This window comes from Natator depressus, chromosome 1 (genome assembly GCF_965152275.1).
Source record: "Natator depressus isolate rNatDep1 chromosome 1, rNatDep2.hap1, whole genome shotgun sequence".
In the NCBI taxonomy this organism is placed as follows: domain Eukaryota; kingdom Metazoa; phylum Chordata; order Testudines; family Cheloniidae; genus Natator; species Natator depressus.
In genome coordinates this window covers 323,429,211-323,448,553 of record NC_134234.1, presented here as the reverse complement: position 1 = coordinate 323,448,553, position 19,343 = coordinate 323,429,211, and the positions used below count along the sequence as shown (strand labels likewise).

General features: G+C 42.0%; 2 protein-coding genes across 3 annotated transcripts in view; one reads left to right on the top strand and one right to left on the bottom strand.

The window, feature by feature from the left end:
* The first annotated feature begins 254 nt into the window (after window positions 1–254).
* PMPCB (peptidase, mitochondrial processing subunit beta) lies at window positions 255–9,978 on the top strand. Of its 2 annotated transcripts, none has more exons than XM_074942523.1 (13): window positions 255–395; window positions 1,214–1,354; window positions 1,785–1,871; window positions 2,717–2,846; window positions 3,804–4,002; window positions 4,344–4,423; window positions 5,077–5,189; window positions 5,710–5,853; window positions 6,505–6,665; window positions 8,532–8,617; window positions 8,693–8,781; window positions 9,423–9,498; window positions 9,591–9,978. In XM_074942523.1, the coding sequence occupies exons 1-13, from the start codon at window positions 294–296 to the stop codon at window positions 9,653–9,655; spliced, it is 1,473 nt and encodes a 490-aa protein (XP_074798624.1). In that variant the 5' UTR covers window positions 255–293; the 3' UTR covers window positions 9,656–9,978. The 2 variants fall into 2 exon arrangements, with proteins under 2 accessions (XP_074798624.1, XP_074798625.1); XM_074942524.1 differs by lacking the exon at window positions 255–395 and adding an exon at window positions 717–852.
* The window catches only part of DNAJC2 (DnaJ heat shock protein family (Hsp40) member C2), a 23,154-nt gene continuing 13,711 nt past the window's right edge, over window positions 9,901–19,343 (bottom strand). The window contains exons 8-17 of the mRNA XM_074942522.1: window positions 17,392–17,483; window positions 17,167–17,288; window positions 15,479–15,628; window positions 14,947–15,035; window positions 14,791–14,860; window positions 13,833–14,017; window positions 13,327–13,427; window positions 12,280–12,387; window positions 11,500–11,654; window positions 9,901–10,056 (exon numbers count right to left, since the gene is read on the bottom strand). Coding sequence (XP_074798623.1) covers window positions 9,982–10,056; window positions 11,500–11,654; window positions 12,280–12,387; window positions 13,327–13,427; window positions 13,833–14,017; window positions 14,791–14,860; window positions 14,947–15,035; window positions 15,479–15,628; window positions 17,167–17,288; window positions 17,392–17,483 — 1,147 coding nt within the window. The 3' untranslated portion in view covers window positions 9,901–9,981. The remainder of the gene's footprint in view (window positions 10,057–11,499; window positions 11,655–12,279; window positions 12,388–13,326; window positions 13,428–13,832; window positions 14,018–14,790; window positions 14,861–14,946; window positions 15,036–15,478; window positions 15,629–17,166; window positions 17,289–17,391; window positions 17,484–19,343) is intronic.

Sequence of the window (19,343 nt, the reverse complement as noted above, 5' to 3'; positions counted from 1 at the left end):
CCGTGGGGCACCGACGGACACGGGCAGCGCAGGCCACTGCGCCACCAACGTGCAGACACCGGCCCCGCAAACACCCTCCTGCCAGGGCCGGCCTCCCTCCCGCCGCCCTGTGCCCGCCCCGCCTCTCCCCCGCGCCTGCCCACTTCCCTCCCCGTCCCGTGCCCGCCCCGCCCTGCTCCTGCTCCCGCTCCCGCTCCCGTCCCTCCCCAATCTGCCATGACGCGCGCCCCGCCCCCTCCCCGGACGCTCCCGCCGGAAGTCGAGACGCGCGGCCCCCCCGGCTCTTATCTAAGATGGCGGCGGCGGTGCTGACTGCAGGTTCTTTGGCGGCCCGAGGGCTCCTCTGGGCTTGGCCTGGCCGCCACCTGGTGCGGGGCTCGGCCTCGGCGAACCGGGTGAGTGACGGGGATCGGGGCGCTGGGGAGATGCTGAGTGGGCTCCCAACTCTCTGGCGGGGCCACAGGCTGCCGGCAATTAAAAGGCAATGGGCGGCCTCCAGCGCGGTGCACGCTGGGAGCTGTAGTCGCAGCTCGGTGTGGTTTTCATGGGGCCGCTGGGAGTTGTAGTCTCAGCTGAGGTTATTGTCACGGGCTCGCACTGCGCCCCGGGACCTGCCTCGACTCTCCCACCCCACGTCCCTACCCTAAGCTTTGTAGTAGCCCAACTGTGTGGGATCTGTGCAAGCCACAGTGCGTGTGGCCCGCAATTTTTGGCTGAAGCTGGAGTAGCCTGCTTAGTTCTGTAGGCTACATGGGATGGCGTTGCAGGCTGAGCTCTGGGTTCCTTGGATAAAAACATGGATCTGTTCAGACTGAGGAGCTGTAGATGTTGGCCCTTCTGGGACTAGTTCAGGTACTTACATGGACCCTTACTGTAATATCTAAGCCCCTCATAATCTTTACTGCTTTTACTATTATCCCCATTTTACACATGGGGAACTGAGGAACAAAAAGATTAAGTGGCTTGAGCTGAACCCAGGTTTCTCACAGCCATTGCATTAAAAGGGGTCAGCTGCAGACTGGTCCATTTTATGCTCCTTCATGCCTCCTTTCTGGGCAGAGTTGGTGCATTTCTGAGGAGAAGAGCAGTGCCCACCAAATCAATGCTAATTTTACAAAACAAAAATAAATAATTCATACTTCTAAGTTCAGGAACGTGCTGTCCTGACAAGCATCATGGGCTACAATTTGTAATTAATGGCTTTTCTTTACAGTCCATACAACTTGGGACAAGCAGATTCAGATCCACCAAGGCAGCACCGCAAATAGTCTTAAATGTTCCTGAGACTAAAGTGTGTTCTCTGGAAAATGGCCTGAGAGTAGCTTCTGAAGATTCTGGACTCTCAACATGCACAGTAGGTAACTTGTGAATGAATTTTTTACTTAACTATCTACATGTATTTTCATTACATTGTGAAATTAGATGTACTATTATTGTTAAGAGTATTTAGCAGAAGTAGTTAACAACAATTTGTAAATAATGAACACAAGTTTGTGTGAAGGTAGGGCTAAGCCTTTCAAAAGTGACTAGTGATTTTGGATGCCAAACTTGAAACACTGTAAAGGGGTCTGATTTTTCAGAGCATGGGTGCTCAGCACTTTCAGAAAATTGTGCCCCTTTAACTGCAAATTAGTTTACCCCAAAATTGAGGCACCCAAATCACTAGTTACTTTTGAAAATCCATGTATAGTCTATTTATAAAAAGTAAAATCTTAGCCAAAGTAAGAACCAGCAAAACAGTGCCAATGCTATCTTCTATTAGATTAATATTTGTTTTTAATAAGGTTGGTCTTTGGATTGATGCTGGAAGCAGGTATGAAAATGAGAAGAACAACGGAACGGCTCACTTTCTGGAGCATATGGCTTTCAAGGCAAGTATTAAAACTAGTTTTCAGATGTTTTTAAAATTAAGGTTGTTTACTGATCTTTAAGGATAACTATGTAGACTCTTTACAACTGATTTCAGTCAATCACTTTTCAAAATCACCAGGAAAACGCAAGCAATTTGGATTTTTGTCCAAAATAAAAATCAAGGATGCAATCCTGGCCTCATTGAAGTTGATAGCAAAGTTGCTGTTGACTTCAGTGGAGTCAGGATTTCACCTCAGATCTGTATGGCTTCACCTGTACATTTGCATGTGCTGCTCTAGCCTTGCCTGAAAGAAAAATTTCATGTTCGATCTATTAGAAACGAAAAACATACAAAATGGCTGACAGAAGGAATTCAAGAATGATAGATCTGTTAGTTTCAGGAATTAGTTCTGCATGTTATTTCAGCATTTTAAAGTTAACAATTTGAGTGCTTACTGAGGTGCAGTCAAAACAACACTGGTCTGAGTCAGAAATATGTAACCTTCCTTCCATATTTCTGCTGCTATGTTTAAATCCTGAACTGATCCACTCCTGCTGATACCTGAGATTGGTAGAGTTGAGTCATACTGAATTTAACTAATCCTTGTAGGAGACAAATAGGTACTCTGTCCTCAAGTTAATTTTCACTTGGGATTTGTGCAGGCTTTAAACTTAGTTTTCCAGTGGGGAAAGACTGATGTGCCATCCTTTCCTGCCTCAGACCAGTTGTTTCTCTTGTGCTCAAATCAGCTTTTTAAAAAAAATAAAAAAAAATAAACCCTTACTATTCCCTATGTGTAAAAGCTGCTTTGTGGGTAGGTACCTTCCGGAGTGCAAGTAAACATTTTTTTCCCTTTAATTTCAGGGGACAAAAAAGAGGTCTCAATTAGACCTGGAACTAGAGATTGAAAACATGGGCGCTCATCTTAATGCCTACACGTCCAGAGAACAAACTGTGTATTATGCAAAGGCTTTCTCAAAGGACTTGCCAAGAGGTAACTGCTTCTGTTCTACAGAATTTCTGAAGGAGCATCCTTCCTAAAGATTGTGAGGAGGGGAGCAACAAGGAATTAAATGAGCTGACAGCCCTCTAAAGAAGCAGAAATGGGAGAACAGTGCCTCTGCAGTGTGCTTCCCACCTCCTTTCCTTGGCAATCCCCCTGCTGAAACTCCATGGGGATGAGGCTTAGCAGGTTTGGAGAAGAGCATTTCACCATTGTGTCCCATACTTGGCACCTCTCCTGGGGACCAAGTGGCTCTCCTTTGGGGCTAAAGATGTGAAATTCATCTCTCTGAGATCTGTAGGGGAGTGAGCAGAGTTTTCAGACCATGTTCCCTGCCCTTACTTTGGCTCTCTTGTCCTCCTAAGGGAACCTTTTTCAAACTCTAAAGTGAACCTCCCAGTGTATCTTGAGCATTCTGTGCCCCTCCAGTGTGTTTGACCTTGGGAAGGTATAATAGGGCCCTGGATATTTGTATTGTGGTTAACTTAAGCTGTTTGTTTCTCTCTTCTTGGAAGCTTGTTTTTCACAATATGTTTAGAGACAAAGGGCTGCCAGTTGAAGAACAAGCTATATTTTTGTTTAGTTTTCTCGAATTGTTTGTTCCTGGTATGTCTGTTTAAGTGAATTGTCTTACTCCATAGTGTTCATCTGAAATAAAATAATGCATATTGACAATTCCTTGATGAGAAGTTTTAGAAATCCCTGAAGAACACACATTCTCTCCAAGAAGGGCACTAAAGTTTTCCTAAAACAAATATTACAAAATAAGATTACGCTATGTAGAAGTTTATTTTCAATTTTCTGTTAGATCTTCCTGTAAGCTTTGCTAACAGTTCTGCCCCCTTATTATATGTATTTGAGCTGCTTATTTGATTACAATATAGTGAGCTGAAAGTTTCAGTATTGCTGAAGCACACTTGCCCCCCATTCCTTTGTGTTTTCAACTAGCTGTGGAGATTCTTGCTGACATCATACAGAACAGTACACTGGGGGAAGCAGAGATCGAGCGGGAGCGAGGAGTTATCCTTCGAGAGATGCAGGAAGTTGAAACCAATTTGCAGGAAGTTGTCTTTGATTATCTTCATGCCACAGCCTATCAGAACACTACACTGGGACGGACAATATTAGGACCCACAGAAAACATCAAGTAAATCCAGCTTCTGTTTCTCCTTTGTCTTAATTTCATGGTTACTTTCCAGTATTAGAAAACCACACTTAAAGATAAATGGAACAATTTCTGTTCTCTTTTTGCCTTATGAAGTGTTTGGGGTTGTACAAGGTGGAATTGCAAGAGGAATTTCCTCTGAATGCTTTACACTCAATCGTACATGTTTGGAATAGTGTCCAAAGCAATGTGAAACTTCTGTTTTCGTAGAACTTGTCTACACTTAAAACGCTGCAGTGGCACAGCTGCATCGCTGCAACGCTTCAGTGTAGACACTACCTATGCTGACAGGAGGTGTAGTAATTTTTTCTTTACCGGTACAGATCCATAAATCGCAATGACTTGGTGGAGTACATAACAACACATTATAAAGGACCCAGAATAGTGCTGGCTGCTGCTGGAGGTTAGTGTGAGACATGCATTGCTGCAAGCACTTGAAAATAAGTTTAAAAACACAGCACTTTAACTCTGAGAGGGTACAAAGATCAGACACAGAAATATGACTTATCCACTACTTAATAGGTCATAAAAGTCTATTGTTAGCCCTCAAAGTTCTGTATATCTGCATCTCATCTGTTTTCCCCTCAGTAATCTTCCAGGGACATCCTTAAATGTATCTTTAGGCAAGGAGGGTGCTTAGCTTTCAACTGAGAGGCTGTTCCGAGTGTAAGAGGACAATGTGACAGAGACCGCAAAGCCACAAATGTAGGAAGGAGATGGTGTTCAAAATGGGAGAGGGAATAGGATAAAATAGAAAGGTGGGGTGAGATTATGTAGGGCCTTGAAGTTGAGAACAAGGAGCTTGTGTTTGGTGCTGTATAAGATAGAGGAGGCAAGAAAGGTGGTGAGGAAGACTATTTTAGCAATGGCATTTAATGAAGTGGAATGGGTGGGGAGGAAATTGGAAACGTACAGTAATCAAGTTGGGAGAGAACCAACGGTTATGATGGATTGTTATAACTCTGGCATCTTGGTTGGAGCTTTTTAACTTCTGTGAAAAATGATCTTAGATGATACATTTTTTAAAACTGCTTTATATGAAACTCTCTTGTTCAGGAGTCTCTCATGATGAATTGCTTGATTTAGCAAATTATCATTTTGGTAACTTACCGTCTACTCAGGAAGGAGGAATGCCAGCCCTGCCCCCTTGCAGATTCACAGGTAGTGAGGTAAGCAGTAAGATTGCTTTTTGCCTTTTCAAGTTAATCAGATCAACAAGCAACACTGATTAATATTAACCAGTTGTCTGGTTTGATCTGAGTTTCTAGTGTTAACTTTCAATGCTAAGCACCCATCACTCCCACTGAAGTTAACAGGAGCAGCTGATGCTCACTATCCTTGAAAATCAGCCTGTTCACTTGATATATTTCTGGGCAGGGGTTTTTAAAGGTTACAGCAGAGGAACTTGAGACTCCTGGGTTCTGTTCCCAGCTCTGTCCCGACTCTGACAAATCACTTAGCCATTCTATGTCTTCACTTAATCATCTGCGAAATGACTATTATAATGACTTCCTTACACACAGCTTTAGGTTTACACAGACAGTTAAGAGTATTATTGAGTAAAGTTTTTTTACACTTTGCACTAGATTTTATTTGAAAGTTCCTAGTTTCCTTTATTTGAATGAATAAATGTACATGCTACAGTATGTTCGCTGCATTACATTTGGAGTTAACATTTTTGTGATTCAGATTCGTATAAGAGATGACAAGATGCCTTTGGCACACATCGCAATAGCTGTCGAAGCAGTTGGCTGGTCTCACCCAGATACAATTCCCCTTATGGTAGCAAATACTCTGATAGGCAACTGGGATCGTTCCTTTGGAGGAGGCGTGGTGAGTGAACCTCAGGGCACTTTGGTGAGGGTTGATTATACCAGTAAGGGGTGTTGAATTCAGTTATTTGCCAGCATCAGTACACTTGTCTGAGATGGAATCGAGTTACCTGGGTATTTCTATCAGCATTTAAAAAAATCAAAATCTAGCCCAATGGTCTCTGAGTGCATTCTGTTGCCATGTGACATGAGAATTTGGGTGCAGGTGCATTTTGGGAATGGCACACTGAATAACCAAAGTGGAGGAGCCCTCATACAGCTTAGCAACCTATAGTGAAAACAAGTGGGGAAAAACTAAATAGGCTCCAAAGCTGTAGGCATTGAATATCCCAGTGCCTGTTCCCTCTCTTGGAATCTTACTAGCTATTTTTGTAGGACTTTTTAAAAACAAAACAAAACAAAAAAAACCTTTGCAGTTTAAAACTGACAAGTTCAGGGTGTCACTTGGAGAGTGAAATATTAGCTTCAGAAGAGGAAGCTGCCTGTTCTATACAAAAGCATCTGGTGCATACTCCTAGCAGTATTGTTGGCTGTGGAGGAAGCTACCAATCTGTCACACTTGAAATAGCAATGGGTGAGCTTAGTAGGGGGAAAGAAATTTTAGGATTTTGGGGTTTTGGTTTTTTTAAATATTATCTTCTTGTGTAAACAGAATTTATCCAGCAAGCTTGCCCAAATCACTTGCCATGGCAACCTGTGTCATAGCTTCCAGTCTTTCAACACCTGTTACACTGATACTGGACTGTGGGGGCTGTACATGGTTTGTGAACCATCCACTGTACAGGATATGATGCACTTCGTTCAGAGAGAGTGGTAAGAAAACACATTTTCTCCAAGTAGCTTGTTTTGGGTTGAGGAGTGGCTATTTAAAAATAGCCACTTTTTCAAAAACATGTTCTGTGTTTTATCACAGTCCAAATTTGTTGGGAAAGAACAAGTAGACTAAATTCAGAAGCTTGTGATGTTTGTTTCTCCCACCCTTGCTTCACTCTGACTGTACCTTACACTGGAAGTAGCTCAAATGAAAGCAGTGGGTTTACTTGGAAGAGTAAGAGTAGCAAAATCTGGCTCAAAACAGTAGTAATAGCCATTTGATTTACAAATTACATAACCCTTCCCATCCCTCCTCCTGCCAGAAAATGTAATGTTCTGTGGAGTAAGATGCAAACTAAATAAGGTCTGTTACATCTTCTCTAACTTTATAAACCCTCCAATCAACTGCAGACTCAGTGGCATTTAATTTACATTTCAGAGAAGCACATTCAATTACTTAACTTACTAACACAGTAACGGCATGGATGATGGCTAGTTGCACAAGCAAATGACCAATTAGACATTTATCTGGCACTTAACTGTAGTTCCGGTGACTGCCAGTGAAGATGTAGAGACACAAGGTGGGTGAGGTAGTATCTCTTATTGGACCCACTTCTGTTGATGAGATTATAGTAAGTACATTGTAACTAAATGAAATTGTAGGTGTGCCATTGTGCAAGGATTTCTCTGAAAATTAGGCTGGGGATTGGTCTAACTTAGGGCCTATTTTGAGTCATCTTGACACCAGAGTACCCACCTTCTGAACTGGCTGAGTACAGTTGGACTGCATGAGCCACAGATAAAATTCAAGTCAGATAAGAACGTTTCTTGGACATTTTGCAAGGGGCTTTTTGTCCTTTCATAGGATGGGCTACATCCTGAAGAGGTTTCTGTGGCCCATCTCCCCTCCTGTTCTTCCCAAACCTAGTTACGTGATGTTTATGGCAACTACAGCAATTGATTAAATGTAGTTTTGTTTGCTTAATGGAATTGAGCATTGTTGGGGGAGGGGGAGGCTAGCCCTGTGTGACCAGCCAGCATGGTGTAGCCCAGAGTTTGGAAACCTCTGTTTTAATACATCTCCCTGCACTTGCAGTTAAGAGTTGTTTCCCTGTGCAGTGGCTCTCAACCTTTCCAGACTGCCAGACCCCTTTTAGGAGTCTGATTTGTCTTGTGTACCCCTAAATTTCACTTCACTTGCTTACAAAACTACTTGCTACTTGCTTACAAAATCATACATAAAAATACAAGTGTCTCAGCACACAACTACTGAATAAAAGCTTACTTTCTCATTTTTTGCCCTGTAATAAAATCAATTGGAATATAAAGATCGTACTTTTCAGTGTACAGTATATAGGACAGTATAAACAAGTCATTTCCTGTGTGAAATTTTAGTTTGTACTGACTTTGCTAGTGCTTTTTCTGTAGGCTGATGTAAAAATAAGCAAATATCCAGGTTAGTTGATGTACCCCTGGTTGAGAACTGCTGCCCTAGTGTAGTACTTTTTGTTTAGTTCTAAACATCTCAATGATATGGCTTTCCCAATCTTCCTGTGGAGACTAACAACTTTAAGTAGTTCGTGCCATTAGAAAGCTTCCTCAGATTCAACCTACATTTACCCTTTAGTCCTACTACTTGTATGGAAGAAGTTTGATACAGGGATAAATCTCTAATGCTCCACTTACATATGCTGAGAATACCACCAACCTTGTTTTCTCTAGAAATGACATTCTGGTATTGGTGTACTAATATGCATGATGTCTTAGCAATGTGCATATGAAATATGGCACCCTACCTCAAGTAACTAATGCCTTGCTTGCTTAAATTTGTAAAATTTCCTACTAGCACTTCGAACTGTCTTTCAGGATACGACTCTGCACAAGTGTTACTGAAAGTGAAGTATCTCGAGCCACGAACCTTTTAAAAACAAATATGCTGTTACAGCTTGATGGTAAGGATAAAATTGGGATTTTTATTCTTACTCTACTCGTATGTTGATAACTAGAGTATTTTTTGCCTTCATTAGGGTCCACCCCCATCTGCGAGGACATTGGAAGACAGATGTTGTGTTACAACCGTAGAATTCCAATTCCTGAACTTGAAGCAAGAATTGAGGTAAGTAATGCATGCATTGTGTATTTTTAAATGAAGAATGTTAACGTAGCAGCTAGCATGCGGTATAGAGCAGGGGTGCCAAACTGTGGCTTGTGAGCCACATGTGGCTCTTTTACAATTGAACTGTGGTTGGTGGAGCTCCCCCATTCTCCCCCAGTAGGCAGAATGGGGGGGAGCTCAGGGATTTTTCTCTGCAGCTGGGTGGTGGGGCTTAAATCCTGAGGCCCCCCTTCCCATGGGGCTGAAGTCCCAATTCCCAGCAGGTGGTCCAGGCTCTCAAACTTTTGAAGATTGTCATATGCTGTTCAGAGGGTCAGTAAGTTTAGCCACCCCTGGTACAGAGGATGAAAGGTTGTCTGAAACTTTGCTAGCCCTCTAGGACAATGGTTCTCCACCTACTTACCATTGTGGGCCACATCCACACAATATATATACCATCTCTGTATGGCCTTGAGTATGTGTCACAGGTCACAGCTGTGTGCTGATGGGCCCATGAATTGAGAACTGCTGCTCTAGCGAAAGACATGGCAGCTAACTTACCAGTTGATTAGCTGTAGAGCCATTTTATTATAATCAGCTCTGGGCTCTAATAGACTTTGTCCAAGAAAATATTAACTTACCTTTCTTAACACTTTTTTCAGGCTATTGATGCCCAGAGCATAAGAGAGATTTGCACAAAGTACATTTATGATAAGTGCCCTGCCATCGCTGCTGTGGGTAAGCTTATTCTCCTTCACTGTTTAATCACTATGCCAAACTGCAGCTTAAATGGATGTCTTGACTGACTTTTTTTTTTTTTTAATTTCCAGGTCCAATTGAACAACTTCCAGATTATAACAGAATCCATAGTGGCATGTACTGGCTACGTGATTAAGAACACATGATAAATGTTTTAATGAAGCTACTAGATTTCTAAAGCAGTTGTCACAATGCATGTAGACAAACACATCTGATTTCTCTGAACCCCCTGCCCCTCAAGTTCAGTACCAAAAGCCCTACCATGGGAAACAGTGTCCAAAAATTACACAAACGTCACTTATGGGGAAGTCACCTTGACAGTTATTCAGTCCTTACCTTTTTGTAGTTGGAGAAACTAATTTCAGAAAGTTAACATTTATTCATGTGATTTGTCTAAAGAATAAAAACATGTACAGTATTTGTATTTTTATTATAAAACAGAACAAAGATTGTCACTGAGTCTCATTTCTTTGCTTTAGCAGCATTCAACACTTGTTCTTGGGCAGCTTTCTTTGCTTTAACCATTTCAACAAGTTCCTGCAGAGTAAAAGAAACAAATTTGTATATTTAACCACTTAAATTCAGACAACTAATCATATAGTGACTTAACTCTGCCAACCAAAATAGGATTTTGGATAGCCAAGGGCCTGCCTTTGGAAAATACAAGTATTCATTTGCATGCATAATTCTTAGGAAGCAGAGGCTGAATATCTGAAGCCAAGATGTGACATGACTAGTTAGTTAGTTATGCTCCCTTTCCTAGTAACTGTACAGCTTAGACAGCTAACTTCCTCCTTTCATTATTGTGTTAATGCTTTGTCATGCTTGTTAACCTTAATTTGAGACAAGATTAAAAAAAACACCTCATTTGGACCAACTTCTGTTGGTGGAAGGGATGAGCATCAGAGCTCTTCTTTAGAGAAAGGTAACCAGAGTGTCAAAGGGCATGGCTACACTGAAAACTTCAGAGCACCAGCGTGGTCACATGCAAGTACTAGGAGAGAGCTCTCCCAGCACTCCTGGTAATCCACCTCCACAAGGGGATTGGCTCCCAGTGCTCGGAGGCTGTTTACACTAGAGCTTTGAAGTGCTCTGACTTACTGCGCTCAGGTGGGTGATTTTTCAGCCCCCTGAGCCAGCAAGTTAGAGCACTATAAAATGTAAGTATAGCCAAACCTTAAGACCAGGGCTGCACTAAAAAGTTAAGTCAAACCCCCCATCCCCAGCAGCCAGTGGGAGAGTTCTATCTACCTAACTACTGCCTCTTGGAGAGGCAGATTAATGACAGTGACAGGAGAACCCCTCCTATTGCTGTAGTGAGTGTCTATGCTGAAGCACTGCAGCTGTAGCGTTAAGTGTAGACATAGCTTAAGCTGAATACAAGCTATAGGAGACTGCTTAAAATTAAGTGGTCAGTTAAGGGTTAGCAAGCAATATGATGATACAAATTGTTATGAGCCATTATGACACCAATTTGTAACATACCTTTATTTCCCACTTAATTTTAAGCAGTCTCCTTCAGCACGTACAAACCCCTTGTTTCACAGTAACAATGAGGAATCTGGTGGTACCGTAAAGACTAACTTATTTGGACATAAGCAAGCTCATGTCCAAATAAATCTGTCAGTCTTTATGGTGTCACTGGACTCATTGTTTTTTGTGGATACAGACTACCATGGCTACCCCTGATACAATTTGGAATAGATTATGAAACAAGTATTTAGCATAGACATACTGGTTACTTTCCCCAGACTTGAATGAAAGCTTGGTAAAGCTCGAAAGCTTATCCCTCCCACAACAGAAGTTGGTCCAGTGAAGGATTACCACCTCACCTACCTTGTGTCTTTCATATCCTGGGACCAACTAATTTTTACCACTTGTTTTTCTTGAAGAAACAGCAGCTCTGACAGTTGTGGAGACTAGGTATTGCAGCAGGCTAACTACATAATCATAGGATGAAGACACAACAGCATTTCCTACCTTGTAGCGCTTCATGCAGTCTTTTTTTGACCGTCCTGGGACAGCAGCTGCTATTTTTTCCCATCTTTCAGGAGTATTTACTGGATATGTCTTCAAAGCCTGTTCTAAAAGTTTTTGCTCTTCTGTAGTCCAAGGGGCTGAATCTGTGACTAGTCCTGTTTTATAAAAAGCCATTGATAAATGAGAATAGTGATGAAATATTAAATATTTAGCCAAAAGTCCTCTAATTATATAAAACTTTACCCCTGTAGTGGGATGAGCTAGCGAGAATGCTCCTAGGAAACTTGTGCCTTTTAAACCACTTAAGAAGCCTGTAACTGCTTCCTTTTGCATTTCAGTAAGGAAGTGATCATCTGCCCCTTGGGGAGGGAAGTGTCCAGTGCAGATCTTGGGGTTCTGTGCAAAGCCAAGTTCATCTGTGGAGAGGGCCCATACCTTCTCTGCCCCTATAATGGATCTCCTGAACCCCACAGTTCCTGACAGTGTGGCTCTAGTGGCTGGGGTTGCTTCTGGGGAAATGAGAAGGATCTATAGGAGAGACAAGGGAGCCCCCCAAATTGCATTAAATCGGACAGCTGCCTCAAATGGATAAGTGTCCTGGGCCAACATGTTCTTTAGCCATATTCTGCACTCACTGAACTATGGTTCTTATTGCACCTGCAGGCAGCCCCTGCAGACATCTGAAGAGGAATCCGGGCCACTATCTTTTATCAAGCTTAACTATAGGCATAGAATTGTTTTGTTTGTGAAGGGCTGAAAATAGTTCTCTTACAGCCTTACCTTCAAATCGCTCTGACGGTGCAGCACTCTCTGTCTGAGGTACCACTCCATGCTCTTTTTTAAACTTATCAAAAGCTTTCTTGTTTATGTCGTCCTTTTGATGAGGGTCTGAGGACAATACAGATTCATTTAGTTGACAAGACCAGAAGCCACAATGGGAAGTTTAAAAAGCCATACATAAATGTCTAACACATCATATAGCAAGTTAGCCTAAAACTAGCATTCAGATATTTTGAAGATGAATGTAATGTTTCATTTCAAAGGTTAGCAATAAAGGTTGTTAGATGAAAACTAGGTGAGATTTATATTGATCCAAAAGTGACATATCCAAAAGCTTCAATCCCATTCTAATGTTTACACTGTACCATAAAAGCTGTTTTCCAGGTCACTTGGGGTCTGATCCTGCAGCCCTAATCACATGCTTAGTTCCACTGTAGCCAAGTGGGATTATTCCCAGGAGTGATGACTGCAGGATGAGGCTCTAAATCGGTTAAGCATTAGTGTGGATACCTAGCTCTATCAGCAGGTAATCAGGATATTATCCCTCATTTTACGTATTTTTCTTATCCCAGCAAGTAGCTTCGTACAAAGTGACTGAGAAACTCCTTTAAATAATGCACACTCTCTCTAGTGGAACACTGAGCTGGAAGAAAGGAATGTCTTGGTGTTCTTAGAGATTTTATTTTCAGTAATGATTAATACAGATAGCATCGTGATGGTTCAGTCTTAAACTGAACTGCATCTCAACACAGCATGGTGGTTTAGCTGTTGCACAAGGCCTGTTTGTATTTCATGGTAAAATCTCTTCACCACAGCAGCACTGATCTAAAAATTCATCTTGACAAGGATGATTTCCACTCAGAATGAGCAAAAACCAGTGGTTGTGCTAATGATGACATTTTACTTCCCCTATCTGCTTTCACTCACTGAAGATAGAAACCGTTTCCATGAATGGACAATGAATGTTTTGTTTTGCATTTAAAGAAAAATAAATTACACAAATAATATAGAAGCACGCAGACCATCTTACAAAGATAATAAAGATACCAAGTTTCTGGAGGCTCTTTGCTTTATTGATGACATCTTTTGCTGTTCGTTTTATTCCAGTAGTAGAATGCAAGTTCATATAATTGGCAATAACTTCCCACCTACACCAAGAATGGAAAACAAACAATGCAAAATAGCATAGGGTAGAATAGCAGTGAGAGATGTTTTGTACCCAAATTATAGTGAGGTCTATGCTTGCAATAGCATGGCTCTAATCCTTAGCACTCTCAATTCTTTAAACCAAATATGCTACTTTACATCCACAGTAAGTGGAGTACAGAATGTTTCTATTAAATTGCACTGAGTTTGGGTTGGCCTGTTACTGACTAAGGTCTCTGCCCTGCACTGAGATAAAATGAAAGGATTCTCTAAAGCATACAGGGAGGGACATTGTAGGGGCCCTACAGCAAAATATTGCTTCAGGTGCTCTGAAATCTCACGAGGAATGCCACAAGTTGCAATTTTTTATTTTAATTGTCTTTTACATTTAAAACATGAAAAAGTACCTTGAGTTAGTCCCAGCGGGGAAGAGGTTCACAGCTTTAATCAATAACTGTAAGTCATCTTCTGACCAGTTTTTACTTCCACCTCCACCACCACTTGTTGACCTCTCTGAACTCTTCATCGCTTGGCGCAAACGAGCCTCTGCTTCTTCTCTTTCTCGCTTGATCTGTTCATTTATTTCTTCTATCTAGGTGAATAAAAATGTGCATCAATTAATTTTAACATTTTCTTCCACAAATCCAAAACTGAAGTCCCTTCTACATTTTTAGCTACTAGAATTGCTTCAGGGGTTCAACTTTCCCTGGTTTTCTTATTCTGTACATCACACTTGGGGAAAGAGAGTCTACCTGTTCTACCATTACTTCCCCAGCAGATGACATAGAGATATAGCTATGTGCAGACATACTCATGGACACGCCAAAAAACTGATCCATAACGAGTGCAAACTCATTATGAAATTAAACTAGACACTTTTCCAATATTTGAGCAACAATATTGTAGGGGAAATCTAGACTGACTGCTGACTCTTGGTCATTAGCACAGAGCCTAGATTTTGTTTGCATAATGAAGATAAGCAAAGACCAGGCCATTTTCCCCAGAGTAATTCACTATTGCTGAGGAATATGAAATTCCTTATCTAAAATTTTATGGGATATTACACCAGTTACTGACTGTCATGATTAGGTACTGTACTAATCTAAAATGCATAAACTCTTACTCTGCTGGCACCAGCTCATTAGACTAACCCAGAACTATGCTATTTATTGTGGAAGCAGCAGCAAAGTCTCGTTTCTTTGTGTTATGAAACACAGGTCTTGGTGGCCATTCTTACCATGTAAAGAACTCAATCTAAGATGCATATCTTAAGTTAATATCCAACTTGTTTAGATGCTGTCAGACAGGTAAGCTTAGTTAATCTAAATATTTTCATTACATTGATTTGACGCCATGTAGAATTACCTGTTTTTCTACAGCAGCCTTTCCTCCTTCCCTTGTCGTGGATGTAAGTGCTTCATTCAAGCATTGCAGGCTAAAAATAAATTGTTAAGTTATATTGGAGATCTAGTAGAAAGATGGATATCAAAATGTAGAGCAAAGAGGGTCAGGAAAACGTACCTTGCCAGTTCAAGACGATCACAAAGCTTTTCCACCTCTTCCATCATTTTAACACACTCTGCCTCATTATCAGAAAAGTAATTCCAGTTCTGAAAGCAGAAATACAGGTTTTCCATTGAAGGTACAGGACAATGAAATTCAAAGAGCATCTCAAAACACACACATTCCTCTGTTATTACTATAACTGGAGCTGAATAGCCTTAAAATAAATTGGAGTATGGGTGTGTACTTTTATATTTTGCTTTTTAGTTGATAGTCTTCATAAAGCTACATTGGTTTGCCTTTACAGACCAAAGCATCTCTTCATGTTGTGAATCTGTATTAAAAAAATAAAATAAAAAAATCTATAATGACATTTATTCTGATACATGGAGAAAAAACACTTACTTAATGGACACAATTTCCACCCTCTATCTTGATTTATAAGGATAAACATACATGAGTGATTTGGCATGAAAGGAAAAGTTCTGGTCTAACCGGGTGTGACAATTTCCTTAATACAGTCTATATTCAGCTACAGTGACGTCTATACCTTGCATGTTGTTCTCAATTTTTGCCTTTCCTTCTTAATTGCTTTTTTCTGTATATCTTTTTCTTTTTTTGCCAGCAATGCTTGCTGTCTAACTTCTTCCTCTTCCTTCTCTTTAGCCAACCGTGCTGCTTCTAATTCTGCTTGTCTTTGCTGCAATCAAAGGGGAAAAAAATTAGTAGGTCTTCTGGTGTAAGACGCACAAGATGTGCTACTTTAACAAGGTGAATAAAACTATCAATACTTAAATGCTTGGAAGATTGACCATTTAAGAAATAAACAAAAGGTGAATGCGCAAGCACAAACACACACACTGCCTGGCATTAATTAACAAATACCTCACTAGCACTGAAGATACCCAGTTTCTGAGGGCTGGTCTACACTACACAGTTAAGTCAACTTAGAAGGTAGCTTATGTTGACCTAATTATGTCAGCATCTACACTATAGCCTTCCACCCACCGATGAAAGTGCCCTACTACACTGCCATAACAACTCCATCTCCATGAGAGGCATAAGACTTAGGTTGGTGTAGTTAGGGCGATCCACTATCTGTGTAGACACAGTGTCCCTCACATCCACTGTTGGCTGTCTTGTCAATTTCACATCTCCTGTCATGAAATTCACAAGACAGCCGGGCAGCTAGAACCCAGCTGCCCCCATTCCTCTGGAGAGCTGAACAGCTTGAGAAGCCCTGGCGGCTCCTCCCCTCACTCGGAGCCAGGGCTTCTGGGTGAGCAGTAAAAATAACAAGGCTGCCTGGCTCCCCGGGTAGGAGGGGGAGAGACAAGGCAGCTGGACCCCACTCCTTGGGGGTGAGAAGCCTCGGGTGCCTTCCCCAACTCCTGGCAGGGAATGGGGAGTTAAGGGGGGGGAAGCCCATTGGGAGCCTGTGGGGCAACCAGGCTCCCGGCAGGGAGCTGCCAGCAGAGCTGAGAAACTGGACTGTCAGCTCCCCACACTGCCCTTCTCAGGTTGGTGGAAGCGCTCCTGGTGAGGATCTGCCCCACTGACCCAAGGAGGGTAGTGTGGACACGAACAACTGCAGATTTACATTTTAGAAGAAATCTTACTCCTGTTCCAGGACCAGCCCTTAGAAAAATCTAATGGTTCTTTAAGCATTTGTACTGCTCTTCTGAAGTGCTATTGCTGGCAGACTGCAAAATAGGATTTTTAATATCATACCATTTGGATTAGCATCTTTTACTTCCCAACCTCTTCAATCACACTAAGATTTTAGCAGCAGCTATCTCAGAGATTGCTAGCATTAGCAAGTGCATGCTGCTGCTCATCTTCAAAGGGATTTATACATAATGACCAATCAGTCCATAGAGCACTCCCATAAAGTAAGCAATTATTTCAATTTACAGAGGGGCAACCAAGCCACAAATGTTAACGGGACTTTCTTGGGGCAATAAAGAAAGTCTGCACTGAACAGAGATTTGATTTTAGAAGTTCCTGGCTGCCAGGGCTGTGTTCTGCCCACATCTCACTCTCAGTCTTAAAAGGGTCACTGGTCCCTCAATACAGCAGTGCCTTTTTGGCACTAGAACAAGACGGAAAACAGCAAGTCTCAGGCCTTGGTGTAATTTTCAGTGTGTGGCCTCTATCAGATCTGGAAGCTGAAGCAGGCGATCAGATACATTTAAGTCTCGGAGTTTCTCAACCCATATAAATAATTTACAAACTTACTCTTTCTTTGGCTTCCTGTTCTTTTCGTTTTGCTTCTACCTTTGCTTTCTTTTCTGCTTCTTTCTTTGCCTTTTCTTCTTCCTTGAATTTCTTTATTCTAGGATCACAGCTGTATGCAGTGTCTAGCAGAGGAAACAAAGCATTGTGTCCATGAAAGGGGACACTAAACGTTTTCACTGCAAGTTATCAAACGCCTCTTCTTAAAAAGGCGGAATTTATACTTACCAACTAATGTCCTTATCCTGTTCATCTCTTCTTTTTTCCTCAGTGCTCTGGCTGCTCTGTTCTGTTTTTCTATCCACCTCCTCTCATCTCGACTACAAATTGGAAGGCATGGTGTTAGTTCAGCTCTGCCAATCACCAGCATTGTTAATGGTCTGTCAGGAATTCCATTACAAGAACCAATTTGCAGATGTTTCATATTTCAACTGTAGTAAAAGCAGACTTAAAAGCATAAGCTGTTGGCCCACAAAGCTCAAGTGCAAACCCCAAACCCTTGCACAACAGCTCAACCACACTACATAGTCTAACATGAAAGACAGTTCAGCAATCATAGGCTCATAGAAGTGAAGGACTGGAAAGGACCTCAACAGGTCACCTAGTCCAGGCCCCTGCATTGAAGGAAGGACTAACTAGACCATTCCTGACAGGTGTTTGTCTAACCTGTTCTTAAAAACCTCCACTGATGGATATTCTACAGCCTCCCTAGGCAATTTATTCTAGTGCTTAACCACCCTGACAGTTAGGAAGTTTTTCCTAATGTCCAACCTAAACCTCCCTTGCTGCAGTTTATGCCCATTGCTTCTTGTCCTATCCTCAGGGGTTAAGGAGAACCATTTTTCACCTCCTTGTAACAGCCTTATATGTACTTGAAAACTATTATGTTCCCCCTCAGTCTTCTCTTCTCCAGACTAAACAAAAACAGTTTTTTCACTCATTCCTCACAGGCCATGTTTTCTAGACCTTTAATCATCATTATTATTATTATTATTTTGGCTCTCTTCTGGACTTTCTCCAATTTGTCCATATCTTTCCTGAAATGTGGCACCTAGAACTGGATACATCTTATCAGATGGAGTACTTCTCGTGTATTGCTTACAACACTCCTGCTAATATGTCCCAGAATGATGTTTTGTTTTTTTGAAACAATGTTACACTGCTGACTCATATTTAACTTGTGAATCCACTATACCTCCAGATCCTTTCCACAGTACTCCTTCCTAGGCAGTCATTTACCATTTTGTATATGGGCAATTGATTGTTCCTTCCTAACCTTTGCATTTGTCCTTTATTGAATTTCACTCTATTTATTTCAGACCATTTCTGCACTTTATCCAGATGATTTTAAATTGCAATCCTATCTTCCAGAGCACTTGCAACCCCTCCCAGCCTGGTATCATCCGCGAACTATATACATGTACTCTCTATGCCATTATCTAAATCTTTTATGAAGCTATTGAACAGAACCAGGACCAGGACTGATCCCTGTGGGACCCCACTCAATATGCTCTTTCAACTTGACTGTGAACCACTGATAACTACTGTATAGGAACAGTTTTCCAACCAGATATACACCTATATTATAGTTAGGGCTCCGTATCTGTCACAGAGGTCGTGGAAGTAACAGATTTCGTGACTTTCTGCAACCTCTGTGACATCTGCAGTGGCTGGTGTGGCTGACCCCAGGGCCAGCTGCTCAGACTGCCCCAGGAACAGCCGCACCGGCCGCTGCTGGACTGTCTCCGCAGCCAGCCACTCGGGCAGCCCCGCAGCTAGCTGCACCAGTCTTTGCTCAGGTGGCCCCAGGTAGCTGGCCCTGGGGACCGCCTGAGCAATGGCCGGTGTGGCTGGCCCTGGGGACCGCCTGAGCATGTTGCTACTTCCAGGGAGCCGCCCAGAGCCCTCACCCTCTGTTGATACTCACACCTTCTTGTCAACTGTTGTGAATGGGCCACATCCACCATGACTGAATTGGCCTTGTTAGCACTACAAAAAGTAATTTCTCCTCTGTTGATATTCACCCCTTCTTGTCAATTGTTGGAAATGGGCCACATCTACCCTAACTGAATTGGCCTTGTTAGCACTGACCCCCACTCGGTAAGGCAACTCCCATCTTTTCATGTGCTGTGTATTTATACCTGCCTACTGTATTTTCCACTCCATGCATCTGATGAGGT

Bases quoted from the DNA above. Each gene is read 5' to 3' on its own strand.
- PMPCB (XM_074942523.1), top strand. From the start codon at position 294: ATGGCGGCGGCGGTGCTGACTGCAGGTTCTTTGGCGGCCCGAGGGCTC. The intron at 4,003-4,343 runs GTAAATCCAGCT...TTACCGGTACAG, and splicing joins GGACCCACAGAAAACATCAA to ATCCATAAATCGCAATGACT. The intron at 9,499-9,590 runs GTAAGCTTATTC...TTTAATTTCCAG, and splicing joins CCCTGCCATCGCTGCTGTGG to GTCCAATTGAACAACTTCCA.